The sequence below is a fragment of the Saccopteryx leptura genome, chromosome 4, assembly GCF_036850995.1.
Source record: "Saccopteryx leptura isolate mSacLep1 chromosome 4, mSacLep1_pri_phased_curated, whole genome shotgun sequence".
Lineage (NCBI taxonomy): Eukaryota > Metazoa > Chordata > Mammalia > Chiroptera > Emballonuridae > Saccopteryx > Saccopteryx leptura.
In genome coordinates, this window is record NC_089506.1 from 224336884 (window position 1) to 224352673 (window position 15790).

The 15790-nt window shown below is 50.2% G+C and overlaps 1 protein-coding gene across 1 annotated transcript in view; it reads right to left on the minus strand.

Annotated features, from left to right (window-relative positions):
• The window catches only part of LOC136404017 (VPS35 endosomal protein-sorting factor-like), a 94308-nt gene that overhangs the window by 16152 nt on the left and 62366 nt on the right, over window positions 1-15790 (minus strand). Inside the window, exons 21-27 of the mRNA XM_066383496.1 lie at window positions 15595-15680; window positions 14351-14431; window positions 11984-12047; window positions 8309-8407; window positions 6151-6228; window positions 5353-5467; window positions 2776-2915 (exon numbers count right to left, since the gene is read on the minus strand). Of these exons, the coding sequence (XP_066239593.1) occupies window positions 2776-2915; window positions 5353-5467; window positions 6151-6228; window positions 8309-8407; window positions 11984-12047; window positions 14351-14431; window positions 15595-15680 (663 nt within the window). The remainder of the gene's footprint in view (window positions 1-2775; window positions 2916-5352; window positions 5468-6150; window positions 6229-8308; window positions 8408-11983; window positions 12048-14350; window positions 14432-15594; window positions 15681-15790) is intronic.

Below are 15790 nucleotides of genomic sequence, written 5' to 3' on the forward strand. Positions count from 1 at the left end.
AGCTGTGACCTCGGCAAGCTGCACGCCCACTCCTTTCCCACGAGTGGGAAAGGCTCAATGACTCCCTCCTTGCAGGGCCTGGGGAGGGTTCCTAGAACTGGATATTGACAAAGGGCTTCAGTGAAGCACAGCTGAAAATCTGCATATAACTGACTCCCCTAAAGCAGCCCCTCAGTATCCACAGGGTACTGGTTTCCAGGATCCCCGAGGATGCAAACATCATGGATGCTCAAGTCCCTTATAACAAAGCACGCAGTTGGCCCTCTGCACCCACAACTTCCCAACAGCAGATCAAAACAGTTGTTGATCCACAGGCAGCCGACTCGGTGGATGTAAAACCTAGACATACAGAGGACCAACTCTATGTTTACTGAGGACGATCCATGGATTAGTGCACCCTGGAAGTTCAAATCCCATGTTGTTCAAGAGTCAGCTGTAGTAAGAAGTCACAAAATGTAGCTGTTCTTCTCATAATCTTTAGTAAACCCCACCAAAAGGATACACTGACAGTAGGAGCCAGAAAATCTGCTGAGACCGGGGGGCGTTTCCATGATTGCCAGGTAGGCAACAGAAATGGGTGTCGTGGGTCCGGAGGCGCCCAGGGAACTGGAGAAAGTGTGCAGGCCCCCACCTCCCCCAGCTGGGCCAGCTGCTCACCAGCTGTGGCCAAAAAGCCAGGTCAAGGAATGCAGGCACCCCATGGCAGGAGGAACCAATAATCTGGGTATTTCTGGGACCCGCCAACTTTTAAATATGGGTAATTTGTCCAAATATTTTCCATGGTTATGTGGCCACAGGCTGGATTTTACCCCACTGGTCACCAGTCTGTGACCTGGACAGAACGGGTTCACAAAATGCTTTCGTATCTATCACTGGTCAACCCTGCCCAGTGGGCATTTGAGCAGCCTGCCAGGTGGGCATTTGATGACACTTTAGAAAGGTGACAACTGAGGCTCTGAGGAGCCATAAGGCCTTGAAGTCATGGGTCAGGACCAAATGCAAGTCTCTGACTCTAGCATAAGGCTCTCGCCAGGGGTCAGGATTTTTAACACAAAGAAAACTTTATACGCAGAAGGAAACACCTCACAAAAATGTCAATCAATGAGCAATGACATTCATCAACTTCCTCCTTAGAAACCCTGATTTCTTTTGTCCCCTCACTTGTTAAACAACGAGACTATCCAAAAAGCGAGGAACTGGTTATAAAGTATCAGAGGAGAGCTGAAACATGCAGAGTGGAGCCCAGTTTCCAGGCATCCCTCCAGAAACCCTGGGATCTGAAGGGGGGGGGGGGCGTCCCTCCAGAAACCCTGGGATCTGAAGGGGGGGGGCGTCCCTCCAGAAATCCTGGAATCTGAAGGGGGGGGGGGGGGCGTTGTGTGCGCTGAGTCACCTTCGTCTCAGCTTCACTGACATGTGTTTCATGTACCCAACAATCCACTGAAAATGCAGAAGTCAGTGGTTGTTAGTACATTCACAGAGTTGTGCATATAACTGACTCCCCAAAACAGTCATTTTTAGAACATTTCCATCACCCCGAAAGGTACATGGGAGCGGAGTTACTTTCATGGCCCCAAGTCCAAAGGGGTGTTTCTCAAAGTGTGATCCTAGGACCACCGACACGTCCAGTGATGAGGGCGCTGTCAGAACTGCTGGTCCGGAGACACTGGGAGAGGCCCCGACTCTATGTTTTAACAAGTATCCCTGAGTGCTCCGTACATCTGGCTCCGCCAAGAGCCAACCCACTCTATGCCTGGCCCCTGTCTCGGCCCGTGAGGTTGACGGGCTCCCCAGAATACTATGCAGATAATGAAATACATAGGACTACAAAGAAAACGAGTTACACTAAAGTACAGTTATCAAAACTCTTTTCCAGTGTATCTGTTATACTGTAATCTATGACAACTTGGTGAGTACATTTAAAAAACAGAACTAATACAGGACTAATAACTCCTGTGCTTTTTAGGGAAGGAAGCACATAAACAATCTTCTGAAATGTCTTTCATACCTGGAGTGTGACAGGAATATACTGGTGTTTCTGTTGCTGAGAATCCCAGCGACTACAATGAACACTGGACAGGTGCCTATAATTCATAATGGAGCTATAGATGCCATTTCTTTTACCATCTAAATTTATGGCCACCCTGCCAGACCCCCCAGGCGTAGCTGGACCCTCACTTAAGAGCCCTGGTAGGGTGAGGGACCTTCTGCTTGCCCTGGGGGTGGTCCTGCTTCCTCCCAGCCCAAGCCTGACCGCTCATCTCTCATAATCCACACGGAACTCCAGCACCTTCCAACAATGTCCCCTGGACCTCCACGGGTGTGGTCTGCTGTCTAGTACCTGCCAGGAAAAACACATCTCCCTCTTTCTGTACCGTGTTACTATGCACCAGTCACTCTTGTCTCTGTATGTGTGTTTACTCATTTCATCCTCAGCAACTCTCAGATGTAGAAACTACTATTATTTCTATTCACAGGTGAAGAAACTGCAGCTTGGTAACATAATTACCCAAGACGGCAACGTGGGCAAGAGGGGGACCTGGCAACCCATCCTGAGCATCTTGTTCCGATGCCTGAGGCCCCTACTTCACTAAGTGACACCCCCTTGACTATATAGAGCCATTCAGGACCCAGAATGAATGAAAAATGCATTGAGAAATTCGAGTATCTCACTAAAAACCACACAGACAGAACATGCCTGCACTTTTAAGGCTAAGAATGCTATAAAGAAGGTCAAAGAGATACATCACCTCCAGCCCCTCTGGGGAGACCTACCGGAACTATTAATAAAGTAGAAAAGAAGTTGCACAGGAACTCCAGAAGGAATGATTCTGACGGTCGCATCTTTCCATCGATGTTGATCATCTTTGGGACTTCGGGAATGAGGCTTATGGCGGCTTTGAAAAAGGCATCAGCTGTAAGACAAAAGGAAAATCCAGGCATGAAAACCCTGACACGGCCTGGAGACTAGTCCTCAGAGCCTCACGGAAGTCAGGCCACGCTGAGGGCCCTGTGCCAAAGGAGAAGTGAGGCTCCAGCCATGAAGACTCGAACCCTTGACCCTCTGGGGAGGACACCCCGCACACTCACAGCTCCCGACGCTCTTCCTCGAACCCCTGACCCTCTGGGGAGGACACCCCGCACACGCACAGCTCCCGACGCTCTTCCTCACTCAGCCTCTCCACACTTCAGGATTCAAGGTCTCTGGGCACCTCCCCTTGCATGCATTCTTCTCAAAAGAATTCATTTTAAAAGCTCTCCCCCTGTGCTCATGGGTCTTTTCCAGCCGCTGTAAATAACTCCGGGGCCACAGTCTCCCCCAGCTCGCCCACCTGACGAGCCCCACTGCTGTTTTGTATACGGAGACCTGAACAACAGGGTTCCATGTTCTCAGAGACGAAATGAAACAAAACAGAACACTGAGCTGGACTACTGTCAGAAAGTTGCAAAAATGCTCTGACTTAAGATGAAGGCTATGCATTCTTTATAAGAGCAGAACACTGGAAAGAGTCCAAATCACTTTCAGTATGAATTTGTGGGAAAATGGAGGTGGGATGGGAAAATAATTTACAACACTTCTAATAAGTCACAAAAGAAACAGAACAGCAAACAGCCGTTACAAAGAATGGGGTGGATCTGCAGGGATGGACGTGAGTGACGGGGACGGCTGGGGAGGCAGAAACAGGAACCGTGGAGGACTCAATCCCGTTTCCAGCGGAGGACACGGTGTGTACATGTAAGAATATAGATGGGGAGTGCAAAGAGTCAGAGAGCGTATGAAACCGAATGGATATTTTAGTGGATACATAGAAGGAAAATATCAAGAAAAAGATCTAAGCTGGGAACAGTAGGGGTTTTTGGAGGGGAAGAGAGGAGATTACTAGAGACTTTGGGGGGGGGGGCTTTGTTTTGAAGTTCTACATTACTTTATCAGATTTTTTCAATTGAGTATACACTATTTTTGTAATAAAAATCATTAAAATGTAAAACAACTGTTTATTTTTCAAAAGGATAAGGACAATTGACCCAAATGCCCGCCATACATAATAAAATAAACTCGGATTAAACCGTGACCTGTGGGAGTAAGTTCGTTCTTTCCTGTCCTTGGCACTGTCATTACAGAATATTACATAGTACATGAATCCCAAGAGAGAAATCAGAAGCAATAACCCGCCTTCGTAGACGGCATGTTGTTCCTGCATCAGGTCAGTGCTAACGGCTCTACTACTCGTCAGTCATAAATCCCAGAGTTAAACAGGACCCCCAGAGTAATCCACAGCCCGCCCAGAGAGACCTTCAGCCACCACCCGCCCGCCCGTCCAGGCCACGCAGAGGGGCAGCTCCCAGACCAGAGAGCTAGGAGGGGAACCCAGACCAGGGCTGAGTCCCGGCTCCTTGCCGTGTCCTCCTCGGCTTTCTCACCCGGGCGTGGGGCGCCCACACCAGGCCGGCCTCCGTGGCTGTCAGGGGCACAAATGGTCAAAATGTCCAGAGGGCTCACCACATAACAGATGCTCCATAAATGACTCCAGGATTTCCTTCAGTCGCTGAGTTACGGTGGACCAGTACTGGCTGCTGGCCTACACTGCCCCAGGTGACAAGAACACCTGCTGCCAACGCGGTCACCCTCTGCCAGAGGACATTCTTTTGGCTCAAGTGAGAAGCAGGTCTGAGTGCCAGGAGGCTTATGCCTGGAAGCAGCTCTTGGCCAATGACAGAGGGGAGCACAGGGAACGTAACTGTCTTCCCTGCTCCTCAGGTGGGGACGCTGAAGTCACTAGACACTCCCTCCCAGAAGTCCCCCGGGAAAGGACCCGGCTGCTCCCAGTAACTTGCCCCCCAGCGTGCCCTGTCTGCTCCCTTCCCTCCCACCTCTCACCTCCCACCCTCTCTAACACTGGCAGGGATCACCTCCCAACAAGCCACCCACAGCTGGCACTGAAAGGCGTCTTGAGCAGAATTTTCATTCCTGGCAGCAAGCTGTGTAGACGGTATCGTTTTGTCTGTACTAGATTCTACCCATGTCTTTCTGGGGTTTCAAATAAACAAACACCAACCTGCTGTGATACAGCGGTCCTGAGGTCTGTAATTCGAGGTACACTTAGCCCTGGTGTCTGAGCTGCCTGGACTGGCCTGGCTGAGATAAATGTAAGCTGGTCCTCACTTCATAATCTGTCCTGCTCTGTGTCCGATGTGCTTCTTACTAAAGAAACAGGTTTAAAACTTGTCATTTATTGATAACTTTCTTTCCCACTTAAGAAATCTCTCTTTCTCGACACACACCGCCACGTACCACCTGCGGAGTCAGCTCTCCGAAGCAGCCAGGGGTGCCGGGTGGGCCGAGGGGCTTACCTTGGGAGAGACACTGATTGGCCAGGGCCACCTGCCCGGAGTGCAGGTAGAGGTTGAGGCGTGTGAAGATGCCCCCCAGGGAGGGGATGGTGATGAAGCAGTAGGCAACGCAGGCCTGAGAGAGGGGAGAAACCCAGGTCACCTGGCCATGTCCTCACGGCAGATCAGCGCGCCTGCTTTCATCTGTCTTTTCAAGCAAAAACACTCAAAACAACGTCCCCATCCTGAGCCCCACTTCCCTCCTCCTGCGCCTGTATCTGCCTCTGGGAGGAGAGAGGTGAGGAGAGTGACGGTGCACGAAAAACAGATCCTTACCCGTCACGGAAGGGAGTGAACAGGTACCATCTACTATTGATACACTGAAAGGCAGCTGTTAAGCCAGCACTCTGTAAGTGGAGGCGACCAGGAGCAGCTGCCGTCTGAGGAGACTGGGGGAGCTGAGAGGCGGGTCTCACGTCTCCCCACTGCTGGCTGCTCGGGACTTTACTGTAGAGAACGTGGACTGTTGCTTTGGTACCATTTTGAGCAACACACTCAAGAAGCTAAAATTTTATTTCAAAGTTGGGAAATAAAAATCAATAGGGGGAAAAAAGGTATCAGACCTTCCTGATACTGGTACAACTACAGATAACTGAAATTCATCCCTCAATCACCTCACCAGAATGTGTATCAAAATTCAGGTTCCTCTGATCATTCCTTTCAGAAACACTAAGAAAACTGGTCAGTCCTCAGACATGCAAGGAAACATTTCTCTGGACCATCCATGACCACAGTCTGTGCGTCTTCTCTGGAACATACCCGCACAAAGGCAGCTGTTTTCCTGGAGTGATTCCCCTTCATCACTTTTCTTGTTTCCATGGCCAACCGGTTCACACACTGCATTTGTTAATAAGCAAAACAGAAAGGGCCGTGAAGTGATGGCTGACTCATGTCTTCCACAGAACACTAGCTGCACACAACCCAGTGACAACCAGCTGAGTGGGAGGAAGACCAGTCAGCACTGAACCCTGAAACACTGACGGTCGTCAGGCCTGAGTCAGTCCGGGCTCGAGCAAACAAACCCACAAGGGCAGAAGGAATGGTGCTCACCGAGGAAGGCTGTGCCTACCCCACCGGCATTGTAATTGACCGTATTCTGGTTTACCAGACAGCTAGGATTCACTTACTCTGTTTCTAGAAAGTCCACAATCTAAGCTTGAGATCTTAAAGACCTTAAGAAAATTCCCCAAATCTGAGAGTAAACCACTGAATCCAGCTTTGCAATACTAACAAAAACCGTGAGAAAGGCAGTAACAGCAGCTGCAACATCCCTCACAACACACCGGGGGCTGTGGGAGAAGCTGCACGTCCACCTCATTTAATCCGCTCGACCTACAGGGCTGGTACTGATGCCTCCACCTCCCTCCTCTTAGAGACGAAGTCTACATTCAGGTCTTAAGTTTAGTAACGTTCCTAACCTGATAATCAGCAAACAAATATACATTAAAAAGCTATTCTCCTTGAATTTCCACCAGGCAATTAAAGAGCCTTAGGCAATCTTTCCACAGATATGAAAAGTTTAGATCTATGATTCCCAAACTGTGTTCTGTGAAACTTCAGGGTATAAGGAAAACTCACAGGAAAAAAAAGTTTTTTAAGGAAAAACACAGTAATGCTCAACTGCTGAGGACTGAGCAAAGCCCTGGGGAGGGGGGCAGCCTCAGACTGAGCACTGGACTACACTCACTGCTTGACCCGAGGTCACTGGACTGCACTCACTGCTTGACCCGAGGTCACTGGACTGCACTCACTGCTTGACCCAAGGTCACTGGACTGCCCTCACTGCTTGACCCGAGGTCACTGGACTACACTCACTGCTTAACCCGAGGTCACTGGACTGCCCTCACTGCTTGACCCAAGGTCACTAGACTGCACTCACTCCTTGACCCGAGGTCAGTGGACTACACTCACTGCTTGACCCGAGGTCAGTGGACTGCCCTCACTGCTTGACCCAAGGTCACTAGACTGCACTCACTCCTTGACCCGAGGTCAGTGGACTACACTCACTGCTTGACCCGAGGTCACTGGACTACACTCACTGCTTGACCCGAGGTCACTGGACTGTCCTCACTGCTTGACCCGAGGTCACTGGCTGCCCTCACTCCTTGACCCGAGGTCACTGGACTGCCCTCACTGCTTGACCCGAGGTCACTGGACTGCACTCACTGCTTGACCCGAGGTCACTGGACTGCACTCACTGCTTGACCCGAGGTCACTGGACTGCCCTCACTGCTTGACCCGAGGTCACTGGACTGCACTCACTGCTTGACCTGAGGTCATATCTTTGGTGAACTGGGTTTTTGGCAACCGCTGTGATAAAAAGCAAGTGCTGTGCAAAAATCAATGGGAAAACAAATTAAGGTGTGAGAAGTTGTGCAGTGCCCAATGAGTACTCAACACACTTCACTAGAAAGGAATTATGGTCAGTTAAGAATGAAATAAGTATCTACTATTTTTCTTTCAATTTATGTATACTGTTGTTTTAAAGGGCTATCAAGTTGTTGGGGCATGAATACTGAAGTTGTTTGAGCCTAGCCTCTTAGTAAACAGAGATGGTATTTCTTTTGACCTGGGTCACCATGAAAAGTTCCCGAAGAGAGCCCTGATCTGAGGAAGCTGGGACTCTGGTGGGCAACAAGGCACTCCAGGTTAGGACTTCTGTAACTAAATTATCAGTGCTCCTCACCTAACTCTTTGCTGTTGGCATGCAGGAATGAGAAGAAGCAAATCTCAGAGAAAAAGAAGTCAATTAAAACCATTGAAAGACTTCAGCAAAGGTGCAGATTTTACCAACCTTTGAGAAAACACTTTTCTTACCCAGAACAGGAGCAACATGAAGTGAGAAGAATCCCAGGTTGAAATTGGTACCTGGCAGTAAGTATTCACTGAGAACAAACAAACGAGTGAAAAGCCTTACGTGAATCAACTGCACAAGAACAGGTTCCAGGTTGCAGAACATCGACCTGGCCTCAACGTAAAAACTCAGCTGTTGTTCAAAATCACGACCAAAGGAAACCTGGGATCAAGGAAAGAGATGTGACGATGTTACTTCTAGACAACTGCGAGCACACAATTGAAAAGGGTTTTTTACTTTTTTATTTTACCAATGAGTTGACGTGGAGAAGGCAGGGAGGGGGAGGAAGAGAGAGAGGGGGAGAGAGGGAGAGAGAGAGGAGGAGCGAGAGAGAGGGAGAAAGAGAGAGAGAGAGAGGGAGGGAGAGAGGGAGAGGAAGAAAGAGAGAGAGGGAGGGAGAGAGAGGGAGAGAAAGAGAGAGAGAGAGGGAGGGAGAGAGAGGGAGAGAGAGGGAGGGAGAGAGAGGGAGAGAGAGAGAGGGAGGGAGAGAGAGAGAGGGAGAGAGGGAGAGAGAGGGGGAGAGAGAGAGAGAGAGAGAGAGAGGGAGAGGGAGGGAGGGGGGAAGAGAGAGAGAGAGAGGGAGAGAAGTGTGAACTCCTTATTCCACTTAGTTGTTCCATTTAGTTGTGCATTCACTGGTTGCTTCTCATATGAGCCATGACTGGGAATTGAACCCACGACCTCGGTACATCAGGATGACGCTCTATCCACTGAGCCACCTGAGCTCTGTGGGGGCAGGGAAAGTGCTGTGATGACATGTCACCAAAGACGCCCCAGATATGAACAGCTGAAAAGGATATGAAGCAAACACACACGCTCACCGGAATGTTCTCTAACTGGACTTTACAATATGTCAACCAGCGTATCGCTGAAATATTACTGTTGCCACTTCATCGTTACGACATGGGACTGGAGTAGAACATGAAAAGGCCAAAAGGTATAAAACAGAATCTCAAAATACAAATAGAATTTCCCAGGCTAAAAGAAGACCACTGGGAAGGAAATAATGGAATTTTGTCAGCTGTGGACTCTTCACAGAACATGAACTTGGTTACAAATCAAATCTGTCAGAGGGGTTTCCACAAGGACCACACCTTTCTGCTTCCTGATGGGGTTTCCAATCTCAGCAGCTCACTGGTCGCTGCCAGAGCCACAGATGGAAGTTCCTCCACCATTAAAGCTCCCCTCCTCTCCTATTTCTTCGTATTTGTGAATAGCTGATTAGTGTGACAAACTTACTACCACAGCATCGTTTTTGCCTAGAGGAGGTTTAACGTGGCTACTCCGTTACAGTATCAGGCTTCACATCTTCGTTCCTTCTCATTTTTTCTGCTGTAACGAAGCCATGAAAGGGTAGATCCCACGTGATCGGCACGTAAGTCCAGGGTCCCGGGGAGGCACCTGGTCAAAGCCACGGGCACATTTCCTGACGTGGCCTGAATTTTCATCAAAATTGGTATTTTACCCACAGACCCCTGCTGTTGAATGTGTCACATTTCCTAGCTTTATCTTCAAAGTGATCTAGTCATTTTCATCTCGGTCAGCTTCTGTCTGGACACGCCTGTGAAAACAGGGTGCTGGCAGCAGGTGGTGTTCAGCTTTGCGCAGAGTAGGTGGCAAAGGCTGTCCTGGCCAGCGCTGTGGTGGGCTGTTCCCAGAGGGAGGCAATGGTCCTTCCCACTCTGCTTGTCGTTTCAGAGTCCCTGTGGTTTCTTCCCAGCCGGACGGACAGACGGACGGACGGACATGGGGTTGGCCGTCCCTCCCTTACAGGGGGCCACCCTCTGACTCACTACAGCTTCTGCACCGGAGCCTCAAAAGGCCCGCAGCTTCTGTTTTGTCCACATAGGACAGCTGAGTGATGAGAGAACGGTGAAAGGAAAGAGGATGAGAAATGAGACACCGCAGCCAGCACCAAGGTCCTGGATACAGCCCTAATCCGGACATGCAGAGCAAAAAAGTACTGTGATTTAAAGCCACTGAGACTTGGGGTGAGTTGTGCAGCGATGGGTCACTCAGACGCACAGAGTGGACACTTGGCACTTTGCACTAGCCTCATTTTCAGCACTGTCTGGTCAGCACAGGAGGTGTCTCAGGGTCACCTGCCCCCTCTCCCCGGGGTTGCACATCCTCCTGGCCTGGCAGTCGGTGTGTCTGCTCTCCCTCACAGCAGCCGTTTGTTTAGGGAGGGGCCAGTGACCCAAGTTAATCCCAAGGGACTCAATCCTGGGGCTTCTGTGGGCCCCTCCTGCTGGGCAGCACGGGACCCTGCAGTTCCTGTGGCAGCGAGCCAGCCCGGGAGGGCCGGGCGGCAGTGAACCAGGCAGTGACCAGCCCAGGAGGGCCAGGGGGCAGTGAACCAGGCAGTGACCAGCCCAGGAGGGCCAGGGGGCAGTGAACCAGGCAGTGACCAGCCCGGGAGGGCCAGGGGGCAGTGAACCAGGCAGTGACCAGCCCAGGAGGGCCAGGGGGCAGTGAACCAGGCAGTGACCAGCCCAGGAGGGCCAGGGGGCAGTGAACCAGGCAGTGACCAGCCCGGGAGGGCCAGGGGGCAGTGAACCAGGCAGTGACCAGCCCAGGAGGGCCAGGGGGCAGTGAACCAGGCAGTGACCAGCCCAGGAGGGCCAGGGGGCAGTGAACCAGGCAGTGACCAGCCCGGGAGGGCCAGGGGGCAGTGAACCAGGCAGTGACCAGCCCGGGAGGGCCGGGCGGCAGTGAACCAGGCAGTGACCAGCCCGGGAGGGCCAGGGGGCAGTGAACCAGGCAGTGACCAGCCCGGGAGGGCCGGGCGGCAGTGAACCAGGCAGTGACCAGCCCGGGAGGGCCAGGGGGCAGTGAACCAGGCAGTGACCAGCCCAGGAGGGCCAGGGGGCAGTGAACCAGGCAGTGACCAGCCCGGGAGGGCCGGGCGGCAGTGAACCAGGCAGTGACCAGCCCGGGAGGGCCAGGGGGCAGTGAACCAGGCAGTGACCAGCCCGGGAGGGCCGGGCGGCAGTGAACCAGGCAGTGACCAGCCCAGGAGGGCCAGGGGGCAGTGAACCAGGCAGTGACCAGCCCAGGAGGGCCGGGCGGCAGTGAACCAGGCAGTGACCAGCCCAGGAGGGCCAGGGGGCAGTGAACCAGGCAGTGACCAGCCCAGGAGGGCCAGGGGGCAGTGAACCAGGCAGTGACCAGCCCAGGAGGGCCAGGGGGCAGTGAACCAGGCAGTGACCAGCCCGGGAGGGCCGGGCGGCAGTGAACCAGGCAGTGACCAGCCCAGGAGGGCCAGGGGGCAGTGAACCAGGCAGTGACCAGCCCAGGAGGGCCAGGGGGCAGTGAACCAGGCAGTGAACAGCCCGGGAGGACCGGGCGGCAGTGAACCAGGCAGTGACCAGCCCGGGAGGACCGGGCGGCAGTGAACCAGGCAGTGACCAGTCTGGGAGGGCCGGGCAACAGCCCTGACAACGCCGCGGAGACCGGAGCCCAGCTGCCCCTGTGAAGCCTCCATCCCTGGACGCCGTGTCACGTGAGCCAGTAAGTCGCCCCTCCCCCCTTTTTGATTGTTTTCCTTAAGCCAGTCTGTCTTGGCTCCCTTGGCCCCCGGGGGAGTGCTGGCTAATGCAAGATGTTTTCTAATTTTATCTCATCTCAATAAAAATGAAAAGTCCCAGGGACATATGTTCACTGCTCTCACCAGCATGAAGGTAAACAATTATATCACATTTCCAGTCGCACTGACACTCCTTCCTCAATACTCACCATTTTTATGAACCCATTAATCAAATATGCCAGCATTCTCTTCTCATCCTCAAGAGTGAGTGCACTAAAATCAATAATTGTACATAATTAACACTGGGGAAACAAATGAGCTTTCTGAAGAAAAATAATATATAAGAACTAAGAAATTTGCATTTTCTAGACTTAAAAAGTGTTTTACATCTCTCTCAAAGACACTGTTCTCCAAATATATTTATTAACGGCAAAGAATGCATAATATCCTCCAAAAGGCGAGGTCTCCTTCGCTCTCTGAGACGATATTCCCTCTCCTCCTTGGCAGGCCAGGCACAGCCAGGCAGGTCTAGCCAACGGGACGAGAATGCCTTCCAAGCTTTGTCCTTAAAAGAGAGCTGCTGCCCTCTGAGGCCTGCAGGATGCAACATGGACAGTCAGGGCCAGCCAGCTTCTACCAGGAAGACAAGGACCACATCCTGGAGGAGGGCAGAGCAACAGGACGGACAGAGCCTGGGCCTCTGGACAGCGTCCTGAAGCAGAGCTGCCTCACCTCCACCTCCGCGCCTCACACCTTATCACGAAAGAAAGAACCCTGCTTTATGCAGACCAGGGTCCTGCTAACACAAGTGCTGTTCTGGACACTGTCTGTGCCTTTACTGTTACTTTTTTCCAACAAATCTATTGGTTCCATTTATTATGAACTCTTGATATTTTGATTTTTATGAAGTTGAAAGCACAAGTCATGAAAATAAAGATTCTAAAATTCAGGGGAGAAAATATACTATTCATCCTATTGATGGGTAAGCTCTAAAACAATCTTCTCAATGCTTGTAACAGTTTACAGCGCTTATTTAAAACTTCTCTGGGAGCCCTGGCCAGTTGGCTCAGTGGTAGAGTGTCGGCCTGGTGTGCAGAAGTCTCGGGTCTGATTCCCGGCCAGGGCACACAGGAGAAGCGCCCATCTGCTTCTCCACCCCTCCCCCTCTCCTTCCTCTCTGTCTCTCTCTTCCCCTCCCACAGCGAGGCTCCATTGGAGCAAAGACGGCCCGGGCGCTGGGGATGGCTCCTTGGCCTCTGCCCCAGGTGCTAGAGTGGCTCTGGTCGCAACAGAGCGATGCCCCGGAGGGGCAGAGCATCGCCCCCTGGTGGGCGTGCCGGGTGGATCCCGGTTGGGCGCATGCGGGAGTCTGTCTGTCTCTCCCCATTTCCAGCTTCAGAAAAATACAAAAAAAAAAACTTCTCTGGGACTAGTTTCAGTGACGAGTAAGGAGGAATTACCTTGAACACAGTCAAATGGAAACATGGGGGAGGGGGGGAGGCTAGAGAGCAAAGGAGTGATAATTTGACCTTTGTCCCAAAGGGAAGGCCAGTGGGCAGGTCTGAGTCTCAAATAGACTGAACAAATAAAGTTCTTAATGCAAGAAGTATTATCAACTGCATTTGAATTTTAAATAACTAGTTAATAATGAGAAAAAAATTTAAGGGCTATGTTACTGAATGAGAGAGCTCATTATCATACTATCTACTGCTCTCAGAAATCTCTTTGAGCCTGACTGGCGGTGGTGCAGGGGTCAGAGCATCAACCTGGGACACTGAGGTCCCAGGTTCCAAACCCCGAGGTCGCCGGCTTGAGTTCAGGCTCATCAGCTTGAGCGTAGGGTCATCAGCCTGAGTGTGGGATCACAGACATGACCTCATGGTTGCTGGCTGAGGCCCAAGGTCGCTGGCTCGAGCAAGGGGTCACTGGCTCAGCTGGAGCTCCCTGGTCAAGGCACATATGAGAAGCGACCAATGAACAACTAAAGTGCCACAAATACGAGTTGATGCTCCTCATTTCTCTTGTCTGTCTGTCTCATAAAAAAATAAATCTCTCTGAGATGAGCAGTTTGAGTTCCCTCGGAGGAAACCAGCCTTCTTCTCCCAACTGAAATTCCTTTGTAGAAACATCTGCCTCTCGTCTTCTCAAGAAGGTCGTTCTCAGCCTCACCCCCGCCCGGACTGAAAAGTCCCCGTTAGGGAGAATCTTAACCCATTTATAACAGAGGTTGAAATTTCTGAAATTCAGTTCAAAAATTTTCCGAAAATCCTCATCACTTTTTGACAAGCTTCCAGCACGCCAGCACCTGCAGCAATGACTACCTCTGCGCACCACACGATAGATAACATGCACCCTCAGGAGGCAGACGTGTGAGAATCAGACCTCGGCGTGACCTTGAGCAGTAGGAATATAAATAACTCCCACATCACTACCTTTCCAATAATGGAACATGAAGCATAAATGGGTTAATAGCCCCTGTAAAATAATATTCACTGTCGCAGCTTAAAGACCTTATATACTATTACGTGGTATTAAGACCTAATCCAGGTTACTCTTCAGCCTTAAGTGTTGCTTACTTCACAGAGTCGTGCATGGTCTTGCAAACGTGCAGAAGGGCGTTCAGAATGACGGGATCCTTGGTGGGCTCTTGCTGATGCCTAGGAAACATTTATAGACAGTATAAAAGCTGTGTCTGCTGAGAACAGTAAAAACGTGGGTTTAGTTCTTATCTACGATACATAGTTGAGAAGCCACAAATGATCCGGGCTGCACTGAACATGGCTCAGTTCGCTTTTCTCTTAATTCTTTCCATAACAAGTTTGCTCTTCTCCACATAATGTAACTTCTCATAACTGCAAAATCCTGGTAAAACTGCTATACTTCCTAACCAGGAAAAGGGCAAGCATGTTTGTTTTGTTTTTTAAATCATGTTTCCTGAATTCTCTGAAGTTGTCCACAACCTATCTACAATTGTGTTTGGTACCAGGAACACTTACTCATTGGGTTTTTCAAATAATATAAAAGGACAACTCTTAAAACAAACCTTTATGCAAGCAAAGTAGGTATATCTGTTCCAAGCAAATGGAATTCATCTTTTAAGAAACAACACAAGGAAAGCTTAAACCACGAATTTAAGCAATATCTAGTTCTATTTCCCAAACTGTGGCTGAGTTCCATCTCGAGACCAGATGAGACCGGGCGTGTTCAGGGTGGCATGGCCATAGATTGAGTTCCATCTCAACGTATTTTTTTTACCACATCTACACACTTATCAATATTTAAAGTGACTCCAACTTAATCTAGTCCTAAAAAAAATATACATGAAATCACTGACTATACTAGTTATATATTATCTAACCTGCTCTAAAATAAACATACAACTTATAAAATAAAAATGAAAATCTCTCCATGGACTACCAACAATTATTCCCTATGCCAGAGCAGCCTGCAGTGTCAGGAAACTAATAATGTGAAAGGACCTGACCCTGAAAACGCATCACGAGATGGAGCCCTTTCCAGCTCCGGATCTCGACAACTGTGACTGTATCTTTTAAAATGTCACTCCCTAGGTCGTTCCTCAATGGACTGCTCCTCCCACAGCACACAGGGGGAAATGCAGGCGATGGCCACGCTCCCGCTAACACTATGACTTCGTCTTCTTACGAATAGTTAAGAGCATTTAACGTAACTGTTCCTCCCACGTGGTTTAGGTGTGAAATACATGCACACGACTAGACCCCAGAGTGTGTCACTGGTTTCTTATCAACCGGTTTCCCAAAAGCATAGAGAATCAAAGCTTCCAATTACATGTCACACTTACTTGATAAAAACTTCCATGATGCATTTGCAAACCTCCACTCGCACACTCTCTTTTTGGAACATATCCAGAAATGGCAGAAATTTTTCCTAAAAATAAAAAAAGCACTCTACATGCAATTTATACAAGTTATTGGAAGGAATTCACGGGTCATCTTTTTTCTTTGAAGGTCAAAAGAGTTGTCTGTATCTCTGAGGCA